Below are 20,350 nucleotides of genomic sequence, written 5' to 3'. Positions count from 1 at the left end.
ATGGTAAATCTCTGTTGCCCTACAAATGACTGCATGGGGGATTAGAGTGGAGTAAGCCATTTGCTGAATATCACTGCCACCTTTCCGAGGCCATTTAAGCGTGTTTAATTTTTCAGGGTGAAACATGAAACCCACTAATACAAATGTTTGCATTTGGCCTGAATTATATCCAGACTGTAACAGTTAGAGCAGGCTTAGGACCAGATTGTGAGTGATCTGTAGGAGGCCAGTTCTGCTTAGGAGAGTGAGAGAGAAAAATGCATTTTTGTTCCCAGTCCCAGCTCTCTTATGTCACTTACGCTGCCTTGCTTCTTTTCAATATTTATGTGAGGATATCATGGGGTTAAGTACCAGTAAATATATGGATGATGCTTAGCTCTGTATTTTTTAAATATCAATCCTTACTGTCATCCAGTGCCTGGGAGCCGTGAGTGTCTGACTTGGGTTCATCCTGGCTAAAATGGAGGTGACAATGCTATGAAGTACAAAATACTGTCAGGGACTTGTGTCCTCCATTGCATCACTTCCTACCTGTGTGTTTATGCAGATTTCTATCAGGTTGCCCAGAAACACTGAGATGCCCTGTTTTCCAGTGGTCAAGCTTAAAATCTTTTGGGAGACTGAAATGCTACTGTGCATTTCATGCTTTCTTTTTTCCCTTTTAACAAAGCAGTGTCTTCTTTCTGTGCCTGCCCAGGCAAATGCAACCCTAGCCAGTCAGGACTCAGCCAGAGCCTTTGGACTGGCAGCTCCAGGAGGTGTTTCCTGGGACAGAATTCAGTGACTGGGAGGTGATACATGTTTCAGGTGGCACAACCCTCTTATTCCACACTGCAGTGTGCCAGGAACACATCACCCACATTCCTTGTTTCCAAGGATTCTACACTCGGCTTCACCTCCCCAGCCTGATTTCTTGAGCTTTCCATCAGGCAGCTTTCCCCATAAGCCTGAACATGACTTCCCAGAGTGGCTGTGAGGATAAGAGCTGTGAGTGTGAGAGGCAGTGTTTTGTTGTTCATAGAATCATGGAATCATAGAACAGTTTGGGTTGGAAAGGACTTTAAAGACCATCTAGTTCCAACTCACTTGCTATTATCAGAGACACCTTCCACTATCCCAGGTTGCTCACAGGCCTATCCAGCCTGGACTTGAGCACTTCCAGGGATGGGACAGGCACAGCTTCTCAGTTCCAGTCCCTCACAGTAAATAATTTTTTCCTAACATCCAACATAAACCTGCCTTCCTCCATCTTAAGGCCATTCCCCCTTGTCCCTTCATACACGTCCTTGTGAAAAGTCCCTCTCCAGCTCTCTTGTAGCCCCTTTAGGAACTGGAGCAAGTTGTTGTTTATGGTCTCATGACTGCTGGACAGATCTTCAGCAAAGGTGTGAATGTCTGTCCATCCCAGTGTTTACTGTGCTCAATGAAATATTCTCTGTTTTTAAATCCCAGGCAAGTTTCCAAATGACAAGCCTTGACTTTGAATAGTCAGCAGACTTTAATAAATATTCTAACGACCTTAAATGAGACCATAGGATGGGTGGTTAAGCAGTTATACTGTTAATTGGGAGATGTAGCTAGTAATAACCAAATTGAGAGAGAAAATTGAGTTAGTGCCTGTAAGAAATGAGACACTCACAGTGGACCCTCTCATCAGAGACTTAAAAATGATTATTTTTCTAAACTTAATTACCTATTTCATTTTTCAACCACTTCAGCCAGACATAAGTATTCTTTTCTGGGACAGTGGTTTAACATAAATTACGTATAACTTGTCTTATTGGAGAGTTTGTGTCTTTCTGCTTTTAGCTTGAATCCATGTTTTTTCTCTAAGGAAAAAATAAATTCTGTTAAATGGATAAAGTTTTATTATACTCTGCTAAGTTTTCTACTGTATAGGAAGGTTAAAGCTTTTATTTAATTTTCCTCACAGAAGAAATGAAATTCCTGTGGGAGACAATCATAGGTGAAGATGAAAACCCCTTGGTGTTTTCAGTATACCTTTCAGATGCTTTCATGGTGATTTTGGATGAAATACCTACATAGATAAAATGGACATAGAATAATAGAACTATTTGGATTAGAAAAGCCCTCTAAAATCATCAAGTCCAACAATTAACCTGACACTATCAAGTCCACCATTAATTCTTCACAGGTGTATGAGGTTTCTGTCTCTTTACTTTGAAGGTGCAAACTTCTATTTCTGATTCCAGCCACTGTTTCGTACACTCAGTGGTTGTGGGTTTATACCTGTAGCTGCTGCTGAGGGATGTCTGCTCTTTGCACAGACTCTCCCATGAAAGAGTGAGGCCTTAATTGCTTCATCTAGAGAGGTGGATCAGAAAGTGTTTTCACATTCACTAAATATTTTAGAGGTTTGAAAGTTTCTCTGCAGCAGGATAAAAACTAGAAATGTTCAGAGATTTTTGTAAAAAGGCTGCAAAGTGTGAAGAAAAATGATGTACTGGAATAGGGTCCAAGGTTAAGCTTCTCAGCTGGACTGAAGGTTCAGAACAGGGTTTTCACATTCCAGTCGATACTCTCATCGATCTCAGGTAATTGGCTGTTTTGAGGAGGGTATTTTTTGGCTTCAAGCAGGAATTTTCAAGCTGAGCATGAAAAGTCATTTTGTTCTCAGATGTTTCTTTTAAATCAGTATGCCTCTGTTTTGGTATAATACATGTTTTCTCCATACAGTTTCTTCTGAAAAAATCTAATCTAAGGTAGAAATTAGCCCTTCTTTGAACATGGATTTAACCAGATGACCTCCTGAAAAGTTCTCCAACCTAAATTCTATGACTCAGCTTGGAAAGATCACCCTTGATCTCTAATAAGCAAAAATGATTCCTGAACCAAGAGTTACAATACAGTAAAAAATGTCACATTAAGTGCTGAATGCCATGGTCTAAAGACTTAAGTATTAACTTATAAACAAATTATTAGCTAGTGTTCTCAGTTGCTGAGTAGTTTTATGCATATGAACTTTGCATAAGTTCTCATATATATATATTATATATATATATTTACGTATATATATTTATTATTTATTTATTTACATATAGATAGATATATAGATAGATATATATGTGTGTGATATTACACACAGAGAACTGTGTAAGGGAAGGACAAAAATCATGTCTATGCCAGTAAGTGATGCAGGGCCAGGGGCATCTCCAGGCACTGGATGATGCTCATGTGCTCTATGGCCCCACTTTGACCTGGTACAAGTGGAAGCATTCAAGAGGAAATGACTGCTCATGCCTGGGATTTTACCATGGGCACAAAGCCTTCCCATTTAGCAATCTGGATGCTGTTGTGGCTACATTTCAAATGGTAAATAACACAAGGAAGTGGAAGGTCACTCTACAGAGGCTGGGGAAGTTGAAGTTATATTCCAGTCTGTGTCCTGAGTTGCCTGCGGTGTCCATAGACAAGCCACTTCAGTTCTTATAGTCCCTTTATGCCACTTGCATTATCTTAGCCTCTTTCTTTCATATGTGTAAGTGTCTTGCTTTAAAAACTCAGCTTTTCAAAATAGTTTTTGTTTTCTGTGGTATATTGGCAGGCACACATGGGAAGGGCCTGTTCTAGGTTGGGACCTCTAGAGGTTCCCATAAACCAAATAATAAAGACAAGGGAATGACATGTGATTTCTTATGAAATGACCATCCAGTGTCCTTGAAAGATGTAAACTGAGTGATTGTTCTGTGTGTACCAGCTTTACAAGAGCAAGAGTGCCCATTTCAAGAAGGATTTGGGGACAAGCTTCTGCATATCTGTGTTTGCAACAGGCAGGAGCAGCTTCTGAAATTATTAAATTTAGTATAACTTCCATAATTATTAAATATAGTATAACTTCTATTGGATCTGTCATGGAAGAACTGCTGTGAAAAACAAGTCATGGAGCATGATTATGTTTGCATTTGAGCTGCTGTGATATAGAATAAATGTCTGGCACATAAAGGGCTGCTTCATGGATGAGATAGGTTCCTAAAGATGGGCTTTTACCTTCCCTTTCCATATTACCATGTAGAAAACACTCAAATGCCATGCCTCTTCACTTATCTGTCTGTAAAACGCAAACATAGGCTATTTAAAAGAACTGACATGTGCTGGGTTAAAATACATTTTTAAATCTGTTAATAATGCCACAGAGGGAATGTGTAATGGGAGAGATCAATGCTCCTGTAGCAAATGCAGTGCTGAGGCTGAGGCTGTGCTGAGGCTGGGGCTGTGCTGGGAGCTGAGGTGTATCCCTGAGCCCACCCTGGATCAGCTGAGTAATGAAGTGTTTGTTTGCTTCCAGATGAATACAAGAGTAAAGTAGCCTGTGAAGATGACAAGCTGAGGCTGAGCTGTAAGAAGAGCATGGTGATAGCCATTTACTCTGCTGTCTTTGGGAGGACACAAGGAGGCAGCCTGGAGTGCCCATACCAAAACCTAGGGATGCCCATGATTGGTAAGCAGGGGAATGGCTTGATGACACACTGATGTGGGCAGAGCTGGCACAGACCCTGGTCAGAAAAGCAGGACTGGGAGGTGCAACCTGCCATGGTGGTGCTCCTGATGTGTGGTACCTTGTCAACCATCAGTGAGCTTCATCATGAGCACCAAATGAGGTGCAACTATTTGTCCTAGCTGAGTTCCCAGGCCACAGGCTTTTCACAGATTCACTGATTGTATGATTGAAGGTGCTTGAATTTATTGTTCAATCTTCTGTCTTTGTGGTGGTTCATCCACTGAGCCTCTGCCTGTAATTTGGAGGAACATATTATCTGGGGATGTCATGTACCATCTGCAGCCACTGAAGCCTTGACATTGCATTTAAACTTTTACTGAAGTTAAAGCAAATTCAAAAAGCAAGTTGTTAAGTTTCATCATATTATGGTTGGCTTACAGTACCTTCAAATATCTTCTTTACTCTCAGACTATCAGGGTCTCTTACAGTCATGAGTTAAAGATAAATAATTGAAGAACATTCACTGGAACTTGAGCTGATGTGAAATGACTTTGAATATTTTAGGCTGTGGCAGAGAAAGCAACAGTCACAGTACAAAATCCTGTGCTCAGTATTTGTCAAAATTCTTTGCAGAGCTGAGAGGGAATTAACAGGTTTCCCAAAGGAATTGCCTCCAGAGAGGGAAAGGCTTCAGAGGAGACTGCGCAGGGAACCTTGATCTGCTGCTATTGCCTGTGCTGGGATCTATTCAGCTATATCTGAGGATCTTTGGCTTCACAGCTGCTGATCCAGTGCCCTTAAGGAGTTAAATGCTATTCAAATGGAAGCATGTCAAGTGAGCAATATGATATTCAGATGATGGGTGTCAGTAGAAACCCACAGGTGGAATGAGGCCAGTCAGGTTATTTGTGCAGCGTGGTGAGTGTCTTGCTTGTGTGGCTGTGCAAATCTGAGCACTTGTAGCACAGCTGAGTTGTGCAGGGTCTCCTGAGGTGACCAGTGTTCCTGGATGTGCTCCTGAAGTCCCTCAGTTGCCAGAAGCCAAAACAGATGTGTGTGGCAGGTTAGCCTGGACCTCTTTGCTGTGGTCTTTGGGGTGGGCTGTCTGTGCCCTGGGTGCTGTGGTGATTGGGCTGCTGGGTGAGAACTTGCCAAGTCAGTAAAACAGGATGGGTTTCTGGAGTAGACCTGAGCACCCCATCGTGTTGTCCTTGCTGAGAGGGCAGGAACAGGCACTTGCCAGTGACAAGGCACCAGCACAGGGACCCACTCTTCAATGCCAGCATGAAACAAAACTCTATGTGAAGCCACAAAGGGTAAAGTTTTATTCTTCTTTTCCCAGCTGCAAAATCATGAAACTGGTACTGGCTGAGAGCAGGGTATGAGGGACCAGAAAATGGGACAGCAGGCACAAACAGGGACAACAAGCAGTGGGGTCTGACAGCAGGGCTGCATGTGCCATATGATCTCTAGCACCTGTATGCCCTGGTGTTCTCAAACTGGGCTTGTGAGCTCTACAAATTGGGATGTTTGCCCAAGGAAATGAGGTGTCAGATCCTAGAGTGCAGCACTCGGTCTGCTGCTGGGATGAGGCAGGGCCTTCCTCAAATGTCAGCTCCTAAATGAAATTACTTACATGAGCAGGCTCAGTGTAATGCCAAGTCAGGGGTGGGAATGCTGAGGAAACTTTACACTAAAAAACCAGCTCAAGGTTTTAAGCTGTGAACAGATGCTAAAAATGACAAAGTTGTTGTACAGGGGCAAATATCCACATGTTTGGAATTGCTGGGGTCTCAAGTATCTTAAGTGAATCTGGTGCTCCTGGGGTGCTGTGGGAGTTGGTATGTCCTATCCATAAGAGCAAAGGGAGGGTGGGAAGGGGTCTGGAATGTCTGCTGGCTGCATGCCCTGCAGGGCTGGGGAGGAGATGTGAGGAACTCACCATGGAGCAGTGACTTCCACAGGCCTTGCCCGCCACTTGGGCTCTGTGTGTGTGGGGTGAAAGACAGACTATGGCTGTTGATGTTTCCTTGAATGATGAAATCCTGAGCGAATTGTGGGGGCAGGGTGAGCTTAACTAAAAGAAAATTGGAGGTGAGCAGATGGTCATTGCCAATTCACCATGCTCCAGCCCTTAAATCCCAGTCATGTTTGGGAGTGTTTGTTTAGGTTTCCTCAGCTACAGCTCAGGGATCCCCTTGGCATGAGTCAGTCTCTGCTTATCACAGCCTTCCCTTCATCTGCCTGTGTGAGCTGACCCAGTGGGGCAGAGCTCCAGTGCTGCAGGAATGGGAAGGTGAGCTCTGGCTGTAGTTTGCACTTCTCTTGGTCCCACAGGAGAAACTGGTGTAGGATCCTCCTCCAACCCAAATCAGCAAAAATCACATTCACACTGTGCTTCCCCATGGCACCCTGCAACCCCCCCATTCCTGTCTCCAGGGACAAGAGCAGGTTGTGCTCCCAGCTGCCAGGAGTGATTGTGGGAGCAGCACTCAGGGTCCCCCAGCTTGCTTCAGAACTGCTCTTCTAACAGGCCTGCCTAGCCCAGCAGGCAGCTCTATTCCTTCAGGAGCAGGTGGAAACATCAAAATTTATAAATCAAAGCTTCTGCTAGCTGGAGAACATTTCCCTGCACGTTTCCACAGCCCTGCAATGTGGGGAGGGCTCCTCCGTGGCAGACTTTGATCCCAGACATTCACAACAAGCTGATCTTACAAACATGACTGTATGAGTCAGACTTTGCAGCAACATCCAGTTCCTGTAAGGCAGAACCCAGCTATGTTCTGTACATGGGAGATTTATTTTGTTTGAATTTCATGGGTGTGATGATTTGTGTCAAGTCTGAACCTTAGCAAAGGGCATTTTGCTGGAAGTAGGACCTGCACAAGTTTGCAGTGATTATTTTTATCCATGCAGCCTGAGCTACTTGATGAGTGAAGAAGTCCTACTTGCCTCAAAAGCAGTGAAGATTATCTGTTCTTCCTCTCCTAATGAAAAGCAGTTCAGAAAATTTGGTTCCATTTTTCTTTCTGTGGACAAAATGCACATTTTGTATTGAATTTAGAAATATACAGCTTCTACAGGTGAGGATTTTAAAGAACTGAGGTCTAAGATGGGCAGGAGAGTTGACCTAATAGAGCATTGCATATGTAAGGTAAACCAATTCATTGTGTTGTTTCTGCCTTGTACTCCTATGGAAGTGTTGAAGTATACTACCTGAATTTCCTGGATTCTGCATTAGGTGCTCAGCTGGTTTCTGAGGTATCCTGGTGTTGCAGACATTTTAACCCAGCTATTGCTGTGCTGCTTTTTGGGTGATGAAAGATCCCCAAGTCACCCTTGACATGCCATGCCAGGCCAGACACAGGCTTTCTCTTTGTATAATGTCTATGTGAATGTTCTTAGCATGTATGAGGAGAAAGTTATGGTGGAGAACTCCATCTTACTGCTGTCATGTTAAAGTGAAAATCTGTCAGGATCCTCTTTTAACTGGAAGCATGCTGAAACTTGCATCTCTGTCCGTAATGGGAAACCCCTGCAAACAGCTGGAGCCCTCCTTGAATGCCTTGGGAACTCTGAAAAGCTCCTAAAAGAATTTGACCTTATTTGTAACTCTCTTAATAAAGCCTCCACTTTCCTGCCAGCATGTGCAGTGAGCATACACAGAGCATGGAGAGGTCTCTGGGGAAAGGGCTATTTACAAGCAATGAACCATTAATATCCCTCAGCCAAGTGAGCCCTTTGCCCCCTTTTCCTGCTGTTTACAGCTGCCTCTGCCTGCATCTCCAAGTGGCTTGTTTATTCTGAGAGAAGTAATTTAAAAAATGGCCTTTTTCTACATGTGTCTGAGTGCAAGGTAGTGATCTAATTAGGAGGCTGAGGAGGAAGATCTTGATGTAAAATGATTAACCTTTTTGTTGCTTAGTGCAGGAATATCTTTGCTCATGTTCAGGACACCTGACTCGTTCACATTATTCATTTTTAGTGTCTCTCCCCCTGAACCACAGGGAGTGAGATGGACGTGTTCAGCTGACTTCTGACACAGGATCCAGGACTCCTTCTCAAGTACCCTGTCTTTCTCCATCATGTATACAAAAAGCCCAAAGCAATTTAAGGGCTCATCCTGGGTAGAAGGAATCTGGGCTTGGTTTTGGAGTCACAGCAAGATCGTGGGAACCCTGGCTCCTCAGCCTTGCTCTGGGTCCTGGGGTGTGGATTAATCTGAGGCTGCTGAGACTGAAACATCCTTGTCACTTAACATACAAGTTGTCTCCTGTGCCCCTGTAAAGGGGAAAAATGAATGTGTTTACAAATCCCTGAGGAAGCTCAGATGGTCAGTGGCACTCTCTGACTCATGGGATCTGATAATGGAAGAGCACAGGAAGGAGTTCAGCAAATAAGCCCGTGCTTTAGGTGCTCATTCCCTGGCATTTTTCATTCTAATGCAGTGACAGAAGGTGATCCAACCCAGTTTGTTTTGATTTCCCTCTCTTAATGTAGATGTATATAAGACTTGAAGCAGAGTCCTCATATAAATATTTATTACATCATATAAATAATGGATCGTTCTAGTTTGTTTATCTGTGACCAGATCTAGCATGTGAATGAATATGAATTACATGCAGTAAAAACTCCATTCTATTCCAGGGTACATGTTCCTGCCAGCAGAAGAGCTGGCTTTAAGAGACTGCTGCCCCTCCAGCTGTGCATTTCTGGCTCTCTTCTGCTTTACCATCTATGACCATTTTCTATCCTGTTTCCATCAGGACAAGGTTGTGGCTGTGCTCTAATCTTAGTCTTAAGTCAAATGCTTAAAAGTGTTGAGCTGGACAATGAGGAGTAGCAACCCCTGACACTACTGGGGGAAGCAGAGGATGGCTGGGACTGCAGGAAGGAATGGGATATCCACAGAAATCTGTGATGGCCAGACAATGCTATGTAGCACAGCTGACCTTCAGCAGATCCAAGTGGCTGAAAGACTCTTGTGCTTCATCCTGGTTTCCCTGTCTGGCCTTTAAAGCAGCTGCAGTGCTGGGTCTGTGGGATGAGCAGCAGCTGGGGGGCTCAGAGCCTGCCATTCCTCTCTATGGAGCACACCAGGCTTCCAAAGCACCCCTGCTGTAGGTGTGACTCTGTGTATGCTTCATTTATATTCAGGGCAGAAACTACTTTATTATGTGTATAGCTCATAATTAAGAACATGTTTTTAGAGGCCAATCTGTTTGTATGTAATAAAACCCATAAGTATCCAAATCTGAAGGCTAAATAAATATCAGTTGCTTTTTAATTCACATATCATACCTTGTTAAATTTAAATTGAAATGCAGTTCCCATTTAGAATGCTGAGTTAAAGTGGGACAAAGCCTGCTTTCAGAAAGTTGTTCAATTTTAGATACTTTATGTGTTTCACTTTTTGTTTCAAAACAGCAGGAGGTAATTAAAATCACTTTACAGCTGTTTCTAGAAGACTCCAACTATTGTTGGATTCCATAGAGCCATAAAAATGATTTATATGAAATTGTTTTTATATGCACACAATAGCTATTTTAAAAAAATAATTAAAAAGTACATTCAAAATGTGAGTCTGGACAAGATCTTTCTCTAAACCAAGGTTCGAGTTGGTTTTGAAATGCTGTTTACAGTAGAGTATGACCCCACAGAGTGATTGTAATTAAAAAATCTGAAACTAGTAATTGAAATAGCACTAGCAGGCTCTGTGATGGTATTTGAAGAAGTAAAGTATTTGTGTCAGTAATATCAACTTCTTTAGTGGCTGATATTATAAAAGTTGCTTATTGCCCAACTGTTAGTTAAAAGCAGCCCCAAAATACAATCCTAACAATAAAAGGGCAAAGTTCAAGAGATTTAAATGTGTAGCATCTCAGTTGGTTTCCATGGAGTTGCTTTGAATGAAAACCAGTGTAACTTGTTCAAAACTGATAAAGTTCCTCTTAAACTAATTCAGATGTCACTCAAGAATATTGCAAAATTGCCACAGTGAGAGCCTGAGAAACAAAGGTAATGTGAAACCTGGGAGTTTGCAGGCATGCCATGCTTTATTTTAGGGACCAAGGGCAAGAAGTGACTTGCAGGCTGTGTTAGCTGGGTAATCTCTTTAGAAAATGGGCCAGTCCTGCAGCTTGTGAAGTTCAGACCTTGCTTCAGACTAGGTCTAGGCACTTGTTGAATATCCCCGTGTTGAATAAAAGACTTTTTTTGGGCTATAATGAATAGGAAGGAGAAATGAACTCAAGGACTTCACAGAGAGTAGATACATTGAAAGCACTATCTCTTTATTCTGATATCTTCTGAGTGATGCTAAAACTGTTACCTTCTTTGCTTCTTTTCTTGAATGTCTTACAGCCCACGATCTACTCTGCTGCAAATTAAACAATAAAATTTAACTGTTTAAGTGATTTGCCACAGCAAATCTTTTTTGTTCTCTGAGACTTGGAGCCACGTTTGAAGCTGTCCTTGGATTCTCACTTCAGCCCCTAAACCCGAGAAATGATAATAATTTGATCAACTTTACAAACTCTGAATCACTCCCTGCAAAACTGGGGGCTCGTATATTTTATGTGATTTCTGGTTCCAGATCCACGGGTGATAAGATGATTTAAGTTCACATTACTAAACCAAGTGTTTCTAAATGTAACTATAGGATATGTAATTAAATCTGTAATCGATCCTTCAGTTGCAGTCTGTAAATGTGATAGGTTTCTTTTGAGATAATTTTCTCTTTTCTGACCTACTGCTGAAGTTTCCAAAGTTTTATGAACTGTATAGTGACTAATTTTTCTCTCTCTTTCTGTAAAACATACTTTTTTAATGTAAAGTTGGCGTTCTCTGCATATCCTTCTAATGTTTGGATATAGATTTCCTTTCTAGCCTGTTCAGTGACATTGTGCAAGTCATATGTTCTATATATAGCTGTATCAATGTGAAATTCTCTGCTGCTATTTGTAATATGATGATGACCATTTATCATTCTACAAATGCCAGCAAGGAACTTCACCTTTTAATTGTTTTGGGTTCCTGCTCCTGAGCTTCTTCTGTTTATGTAAATACACTTCTGCTTCTGTACCTTTTTTGTTTAAGGGCAGTTTTTGGTTTCTATTGGCTGAACTTCACATTGTTTGGTCTTAAGGATACTTAAATATTTAAAGTTTGGTTTTCTCCCTCTTGTCTTGTGGATCTAGACCCAACTCACTTCTTTTGTTCTCTATTGAGACTTGTGTGCCATGGCAGGGAAGAGAAATCCGCTGTATTTCAGTTGCCCCCAACTGAAACTGACAACTTTACACTGATAAAGAAATTAATTCCCCAGGCTGCTAAATGAGAGAGAAAGTGGACAAAATCCATCTTTATTAACAGTCTTCTGCACTGGCTTTTAAAGAGAACATTAAACTTAATGGGTATGGGCTTAGTCGAAAATGCCTGGGGTTTGATGTACTGCACAGAGTGCAGACTGGCTCATTGATATTCAGTGAAGACATCCTTCACAGGCTGCTGGATGGCTAATTTTTGGCTGAAGCTGAGGCTTAGGCACCTCTAGCAGCTGCCCCTCTGTGAAGGAGCTGATGTTTGTATCAACCAGAGCTAATGGAACATCTTTAGAATGGATGAGAAACTGCCCAAAACCAGGAGAGCTTCCTTCCCCCCTACTTATGAAGGAGGTTCTTTTTCAGATTGAGGCAGTCACTCCTAGGTAAAACATGAAGGAATTTAGGCAGTTGCCTCACCTGAAAGGTTGGAGTTACTTCCTGCTTGTGTCCTTCCTGCCATTCTATTGAAATTTGCTTTCTCTTTTGGCAGATAAGTGGATAACCACAACACTGATTCAGACATCTGTCAGCTTTCTTTGCAGGAACGAAATTTCTCTCGTCTTAGTTAACTGACTCCTTCCATCTTTCATTCTGTCCTCTCGCATTCATAGCTCCCAGCAAGTAACCTTTCCTCTTTTGTTCTCGAGCAGGAAGTCAGGCTGGCTGTTTTAGGGGAAAATCCTGTCCTCTGCTTGAGGAGTGTCCTCCTCAAGCTGTCAATTGTTTGTAAATTACATCCCTTACAGGAAAATTTATCTTAAGTTGATCCTTTCACCTGCTCCTCAAAAGACAGCAAGGAAAGCTAAGGTTCTGCTGATGATTTAATTTTGAGATTTGGGTCTGCTCCTGATGCCTTTACACTGAGCCAAAGCATCCCACAGAATTTGTCTCTTGATCGGCTACCACGAGTCCTGTTCCAGTTCCTAAACATTTACTTCCTGTGTACTGCTGGAAATAGTATTTTAAGGCAGTAATCCCCTTTCTGAGGTCTTTAATTGTGGCCAACCATTTGGTCCTTTTGACACCTCAAGGTCTTATATTTTCTTGGCTGAAAAAAGTAATATGAGTGCCCCATTTTTCTTGAAAATTCACAGACTCAAGAGTCTGACTCATCCACTTATGAGTGGGTGGAGTTTTTTCTCAGGCTCCAGTTTTCTTTCTTTTTAAAGTGTGTGCATGTTAATATTGGGTTTAGCTCCATGTACTGCTGCCTCTCCAGCTCCATGGACAGCCCGTGGTAAACTCCTGCCTGGCAGCTTCACAGCATGCTAACAGATTCACCTGACCAGCTGTGTGTGGTCCTACTTGCTCTGGACAGCCTGTCTCATTTGTGCAGGAACCCACCTTTGCAGGTTCAGCAGGGCTGTGACAGGTGAGTCTGATCATGAACAGATAAACAGATGTTCTTGAACATCTGCAATATGCCCAACTTCACTGTGGGATTAGTCACCCTTCTCAAAACTCGGGGTTTAAATCTGTTTGTGAATCCATCTGTGATGGCTGCTGCCTTGGAAGAGGCTCCAATCTCCAATAGAGCATTTAAGAGTTACCAAAATGCAAAAATTAAAGAGTTTGGAAACATTCTTTCAAACCCAGATAGGTTTTGCAATCAAAGCAGCAAAGCATGGCTCGGATTTCAGATTTGGATGTATCACCCTTACTGGAGAAAAACAAGTAACAGGGAGTAACCAAAATTAAGGATATGATTAATAGGCATTGGCTCCAGTTTATTTTATTTTATTTTTTTACCATGAATAAAGAAATATTCATGCTGGGAAGCAGCCTTAGACTGACTAAAATCCATTCATTGTGGTGAGCTTGATGATATGGACATTACATCACCAAGACCAATTCCAGTTTTAAAGCCAACATGGTCTGCAAGCTGAGCCTGGTAAAATCCTCCATCATCTCTGTTGCCCTGGTTTGGGTTTTTACCCTGACAGAGGCTGGGCTGATGGCGTAAGTAAGGTGAATTACTGGTAAGGTGAATTACCCACCGAGGACTTAGATGGTTGTGAAATCCTACTGGCCAGTGGTCTGCATTTGTGAAGTGATCCTGGGAAAGGGAATTCACCTTGCACCAGGAGCAAGGCTGGAGGGATGTGCAACTTCTAGAAATTGGGGCCAGAGGTAAAGAGAATAAAGTGAGCTGATCCCACTCCCCCACAGCCCCAGTTTTAGCTGAAAATGCCATGTTTGAAAAGCACAGATGATACTTTTAAACGCTTTCACATGTGAAAGTTTCACATAGCCAGGATAAGTATGTGCTCTCTGGCAGTGTACTCAAGCAATCCAAGACTAATGAAAGCCAAGGGTAACTCTGGCCCAACCTCTCCTAGAGGGCTCTCTATCATCTATGAGGTCTTAAAGCAGTTTTTATTGCTGTATCATGGGATTTGAGCTTTTTTGGCTTTAGGAGGTTCTCGACAGGGGCCTGGCTCTGCTTAGCAGTGCTTACCTCAGACTTAGTGATACGGTGTTGGCGTTTGTGAGCATCCTTCCCACATCTCTGACACATGGAGTCACTTGTTTGTTACTGGTGCCAGGGTGGTATTTCATAAAACATTTGGAATTTGCATTTAGCAAGCAAACAAGCAGCAGAAGAAAGGAGATTGTGGAATATAAAATCATTAAGGTTGGAAAAGACCTTAAGATCATCTAATCCAACTGTCCTGACTGAGCATGACATCTGGTACAATAAGTGCCATGTCTAGTCTCCCACTTCTGAAGACCTGGAAAAAATGAATTTGACCCACTGAAGGGGACCACAGCCCAACTCTGCTGCACCACATTGCTGGGCTTGGCTTCCCCGCATCTTTTTGGCAGGATAAATGCATGATTTATGGATAAAACCCCTCTGTTTTCTTGCCTGTCTGAGCTCTGAGGATGGGCACCTGGAGGTGAAGATTTCTGACCTAAAATCACCTTCTGAAGAGGTATTAATATAATTGGAGCTTTCACTGCAATGATCTCCCCAAGGATTTATCTACATTTGGAACTTAAATTACCTATGTGCACTTCATAACATCTAACAAGATTGAATTCACTGTTTTTATAAGCCCAAGACACAGGGGTAAAAGAAAATACCATGTTGTCCCTTCTAGAGCTCCAAATGCCATGGTGGTGACTGTGATTTATGAAGGTGCTGTAGTCTCATCTATCATTCAGCCACCTCTCAGATGTACTATTGACATCTTCAGTGCCCATTAGTGAGGGAATAAAGATGCTTGAATACGACATTTTGGCAAGCAGCTAAATGAACTCCTTGTCAGAAACCCTTTGAAGTGTGTATGGAAAATGGTCCCATTTGGAGGTTGTGATTGCTGCTCTTACATTTTCCAGTTCAATATGTTATGTGGAAGATGAACGTGCTGACAGACAAAGAAATTCAAGATGGGAGACAAAGCTAATTTCAGCGTTGGTGTAGTCCTCCCTCAAAACACTGAAAGCTGCTTGCCCTGGCCCTTATGGGAATGTACTAGGCACTTTTGCATAGAAATTGTATGGAGGCAAAACCAGGGAAAATTCCCTGTTGTGAGCAAAAGGAAGTCTTTGAAGTGAACACTTGGTCAGAATTTGTGCCTAGACTGCATTTCTGTTTTTTCAGGGCTAGAAAAATATGACTGTTTCCATGAGAATGGCTCAGGTCTTTCCATGGGGAAAATGGGAAGAGTATTTGAATTTACCATGTGGGACACTGTTGCTCCAGTAGAGTTTAGCTGGATCTTGTAACATGGATACCTCAGATGACTTTCTGCCACTTCTGCATTCACCAGATTCTGGTGTTCATTGGGTCTGGAGGTGAGGGAAAACAGTAAGACATTCCTAAATTGTGTCTGTTTGCAGCAAGAGCCAAGGAAATGGAGCACTACAAGAAACCTCCACTGTGCTATATTGAAGTCACACTGGCAGCCACTTAAAAAAGCAGTCAGAGATTGCTTGAAATCTTCAGTAATGACCTGGGACAGGGTTTGTAGGTGGTACCAAATTGGGCAGGACTTGTTACAGCTTAACTAGAACACTGAAGTGTCTGGTTTGGGGTTCTCCAGGTAAGAAGAGATGTTGGAAAACAGGAGCAAGTCCAATGGAGCTCCACCAACCTGTCAGGGGCTTGGAGCATATAGCATATGGGGGAATACTGAGGGATACAGGGTTGTTCAGTTTTCAGACGAGAAAGCTTTGGGTGGGATATTATTTCTGTTTTTTACTAAGGAATAGGTGGTTCTACAGAAGATTCTTTTTGGGAACACACAGAAGGAAACAGCAGTTGAACACCAAAAGCAATGAACATGAGTTGCACCAATAGAAACCTGATTATACACAATGAAAAAATTATTCACCTGGAGAGGGGCTTAGCCCCGGATCAAGTGTCCAAGGAGTTTGGGAAATATTTCTCTGTGGAGATTTTCAAAACTTGCCTGGGCGAATTCCTGAGCAACCTGATGTAACATCAAAGCTGGCTGTTCTTTGGGCAGGAGGTTGGAGTGGATAGGATCCAGATATTGCTTTCAGCTAAATTATGGGATGGTTTATGTGCTGCAGTCCCAGCAGGTGATGTTTTCCCCAAATATATTTTTTCATGCTATGGTTTGCAAAAAGTCCATGTCAAAGAGCCTTTTACAATCTTGATGCCCTATTTTCTATGTGAGGGACTTTCATCTTCAGCTGTAATTGAAGCATAGAGAGCTCCTTCTACTCTTCTGCTCATTGTGGCTGGTGCAGCTTGAGCTGGAGCAGCCTGGGAGTTGGAGAGTTGAGGACTTCACTAAGGGTGTTTGTGACTATGGTGGCCTGGTTTGTGCCCAAAGAACTTGGGTGTCTGGGGTTATATGTGTACTGGTAATTGAGTAGTATCAGTGTCACAGGTACTGGAAGTAGATCTGTACTGTGAAACTGCAGCATGGTCCATGGCTTCTTGTCTTGGCCGAGATAACTCTCCCAGGCAGTCCAGAAGCTCATAGAATTCTGGAATGGTTTGAGTTGGAAGGGTTCTTAAAGATTATCTTGTTCCAATCCCCCTACCATGGGCAGGAGCACCTGCCACTAGACCAAGTCGTTCAAAGCCCCAAAAATACAGTGGGGGCCTTCTGCAAATTGACTATTAGCACTAGCCCTGTTATATCTCAGGCTGTATTACCTGTTTGGAGTAATGCTAGCTGGCAAGATCATTCTGAGGTATAGGGTATCACTTAAACATAGGGGGTAAAGGTGTGTCCATAATTTAGCCCTCTTTGGTTTCCTGATACAGATGCTGCTGATAATGTCAGTTTGGGTGGAGACCATGGCCTGTTCAGAACTGCTTGGGAGGAAGGAGGCCGTCAATACCAGGACATGACTAGTGAAGGCTAAAAAAGCTGTGAATGTTAGTGTGAGAGTGTATGACAAATAAAACTCCTAGAAGCATTTTCAGTCTGATGAATCTACAGCTTTGGCACCTGAAGAGTCAATTTGATCTGTTAAGGTGGAGAGCAGAGTCTGTAGTTTAGTGCATACATATTCCTAAATGAGGAAGGTCCCAAAGGCTGCCCATCTCTGGGGATGCTGGATGCAAAAGCCTTGTTGGGACTCTCACAGGACCAGCAATATGTAATTCCCCATGGATACAGTATGCTCCTGTGCCAGAGGGCAAGGCCCCTAAGCAGACAGCTGTGGGATGTTCTCTATTATGTGTGAGAACAATAACAAATAAAAAGAATAGGCACCCTCCAAGAAATCCTCTGCAGCATTTAGATTTGCTGAGTTTCTCTAGTTGGACATTTGCAAAAAGACAATGAATCAGGATTGCTGCATGCCAGATGTTTCCACTGAAACCTCTGACACTCATTGGATCAGAAATCCCCTAAGGAAGTTTGGGTCATTCAGTATGAAAATGTTCACATAGAGCCTTCTTCTTTTGTCATTTGCAGCATGTGAAATAAAATGCTGCCTTTGATTTGAGAAAAAAGGCATGTTACCCTGTAGGCTTGGTTTTCAGTGGCTTTCCCGTGTCTCTCATGGCTTTTATTTTTATGCTGGTTCTAGCATTCAGTACCTTTTGAGGTCCATTTTTAATTTCCCTTCCTCCTAATTAGTGACCAAAAGCAGTTTGTATTCCATTCTCTGTAGCTGTCCTGTTCCTTTTAGCAATGATTTGATGTTGAAGAAATGTCTCCTTGCAAGTTTCCCCCTCATCTTGGTTCTGGCTAGACAGTGAAAGCAAACTGTCAGTCTTGCACCTTAAAGCTCAGGACTTTATCTGTGCAAATTGTTCTCACCCTAGGTAAGAAAACAGGCAAAACCACCTGGTAGAGAAAAATATATGGGAAAACAATTTTGGAACTTCCCATATTCTAAATTTCTAATATGAAAAATGTTTCTACTTGCATAGAATGAATGTGATTAAAACAATATTTCTGCTTACATGGTAGATGATAATGTTATAATTATTACACCTCATACTAATTTTCATTAGATTTAGAAATGTAACATCAAAGAGCAGAGACACTGATCACCTTTGTATTCAAGAGGGGTCAGAGAGGGGGATTTGAGACACCTCTTGTGGTTGTTACAAAGATGAAACATCTTTTATTCTCAGCCTTCTTTGTATGGATGTGTGATTATTCAATATTCTTTCAATTTATTAGAGGTGTGTTAGAGTCAGATGCACTTTCTCATGTAAACATAAAGACTTTTAAACATGGAAATCTTGTATGTACTCTCACAGTCTGCAACTGGTAAATTATTTTTAGGCAATTTCTGTTGTGAATGGACAAATATTCACAGATAGGTATTGTTTTTCCCTTTTAGAGTGTCAGTCAGCTACTGCTCTGCAGCTCATGATCAAGCGTTGTCATGGGAAAAGAAGCTGCAGCATATATGCCAGCACCTATGAATTTGGAGATCCTTGTTACCCAGGCATCCAAAAGCATCTTAATGTCATCTACACCTGTGGTAAGTTACAAAATTCTCTAACTCTCACTGGGCTCTATGTTTGTTGAGCAGTGGTGTGTGGAGAATAAGAGATGCAAAAAGTTGTTGAACTTCCAGTTGGCTCCTGGTGATTCATATTTGGTTGACAAGGAAAAGCTTTGGATCACCAGAGTAGTTTAATTCTGTCACTTTTTGTACTCATTGGCTCTATAGAAAAAGCAAAAAATGTGGAAATTATATTTATTAACCCATTCATCTGCTTCTTCAAGGCAGGAAGATCTGGCAGTGAAGTCAATCTGCTCAGTGGACATTTACACACTGAATGTTGGCATCCTGCAGCAAAGCTGTGGTTATCAGTAGGATCCTTATTACTTTATTCTGCATTTATTTCATTTTGTACCATAGAATCAGGTGATTACTAAACCATACTCATTCACTGCGTTAGTAGAAAATCACTCCCAAAATCCTCAGGTAAACATTGCAACAATTTTTTTAACAAAATACTATTATTAAACAAAAAATAAACAGTTTGCTCTCAGTTGGGAGCTTAGGTCATAACATTGAGCAGACACTCTGCTGTTACCTGACTAGTCATCTTATTTTGCAACAGAGGAAAAATTGTTCCTGTCTGAGCTCTGTAGTATAAAAAACAACATCTGTCTTCATACTGTGATGACATTTTGGTCATTTGTAGCTGACATATCTTAAAATATTTCCTTCAGGGTTTTGCTTACATAGTTGTCACTAGGATCAGCTCAGTCTCTCTCTCTCAGTGTTCCTTTCTGTATCCATCTGGAAGTGCAAATTTTGGTGCTGTACTGAATGTGCTGAGCAGACAGTGGCTCATGTAGTGAAAGAGAAGCTGTCTGTGCCCTAAGACAGCAAAGGGTCTGTGGGTCACTCTGTGTGTAACTGCAGCACGCTGAGTGTGACAGAAAGCATTTGAGATGCAGTCACTGTAACATTTTGTGTAGTGGCTACAGCATGGTGGCTGTGCAGCACCCTGAGGAGCAGAGACATTGATGTAGGAGCATCAGGCTCTCAGCTTGTCTGGCTGTTGTTTCATTTGGCAGGAAGTTTGGGTTTTGCTTGAAGTGATGCAGCAAGAAGTAGCAAAGCTATCCTTGCAAAGCCCTATGAGATTTCTAGTCAGGAAGGTGATGTTTTAATATCACTTTTCTCATAAAAAGGCTGGGGAGAAGCTTATCCTCATGGGGATTTGACAGAAACAAAGGCAATGTAGAAGTCAAAACAGGAGCTCCATCCCTCAAAAATCCAGGGAAAACAAACAGAGCCCCATGATGTATTTCCAAGAGGATTTCTCCTTCAAAGGCCTCCAGGGCCTTATTCTAGAATTGTGGTCCTGGTCTCAAAGTCCACTATAAAAAGCACTAATGATCTCTTAATCTGACCTTAACTCTCTAGTCCAAGCCTAACTGCATCAGGAAATGAGTCACACTTGAGAGCACAAAATGGCATGTTTTGCTTTTCTGTGAGTAAAATCTGCCTCATCCTTTGAAGGTGGCCATGGCTCCTTTTCAAAACCATGATCTCAGACATGTCTCTGAACTGGATTTTGTGATCAACAGACACATATTTCTCGCCTCAAATAGCAAAGTCCTTCAACATGTGAAAATGAAATAAACAAGAAATCAAA

General features: G+C 42.1%; 1 protein-coding gene across 1 annotated transcript in view; it reads left to right on the top strand.

Moving 5' to 3' along the window:
* LOC118685121 (protein eva-1 homolog C-like) overlaps positions 1–20,350 on the top strand; it is a 204,692-nt gene that overhangs the window by 79,581 nt on the left and 104,761 nt on the right. The window contains exons 4-5 of the mRNA XM_036380534.2: positions 4,307–4,459; positions 18,571–18,714. Coding sequence (XP_036236427.1) covers positions 4,307–4,459; positions 18,571–18,714 — 297 coding nt within the window. The remainder of the gene's footprint in view (positions 1–4,306; positions 4,460–18,570; positions 18,715–20,350) is intronic.

The sequence above is a fragment of the Molothrus ater genome, chromosome 3 (assembly GCF_012460135.2).
Source record: "Molothrus ater isolate BHLD 08-10-18 breed brown headed cowbird chromosome 3, BPBGC_Mater_1.1, whole genome shotgun sequence".
NCBI classification, from domain to species: Eukaryota; Metazoa; Chordata; class Aves; order Passeriformes; family Icteridae; genus Molothrus; species Molothrus ater.
The sequence above is the reverse complement of the archived record's forward strand: the minus strand, read 5'-3'. Positions and strand labels throughout refer to the sequence as shown.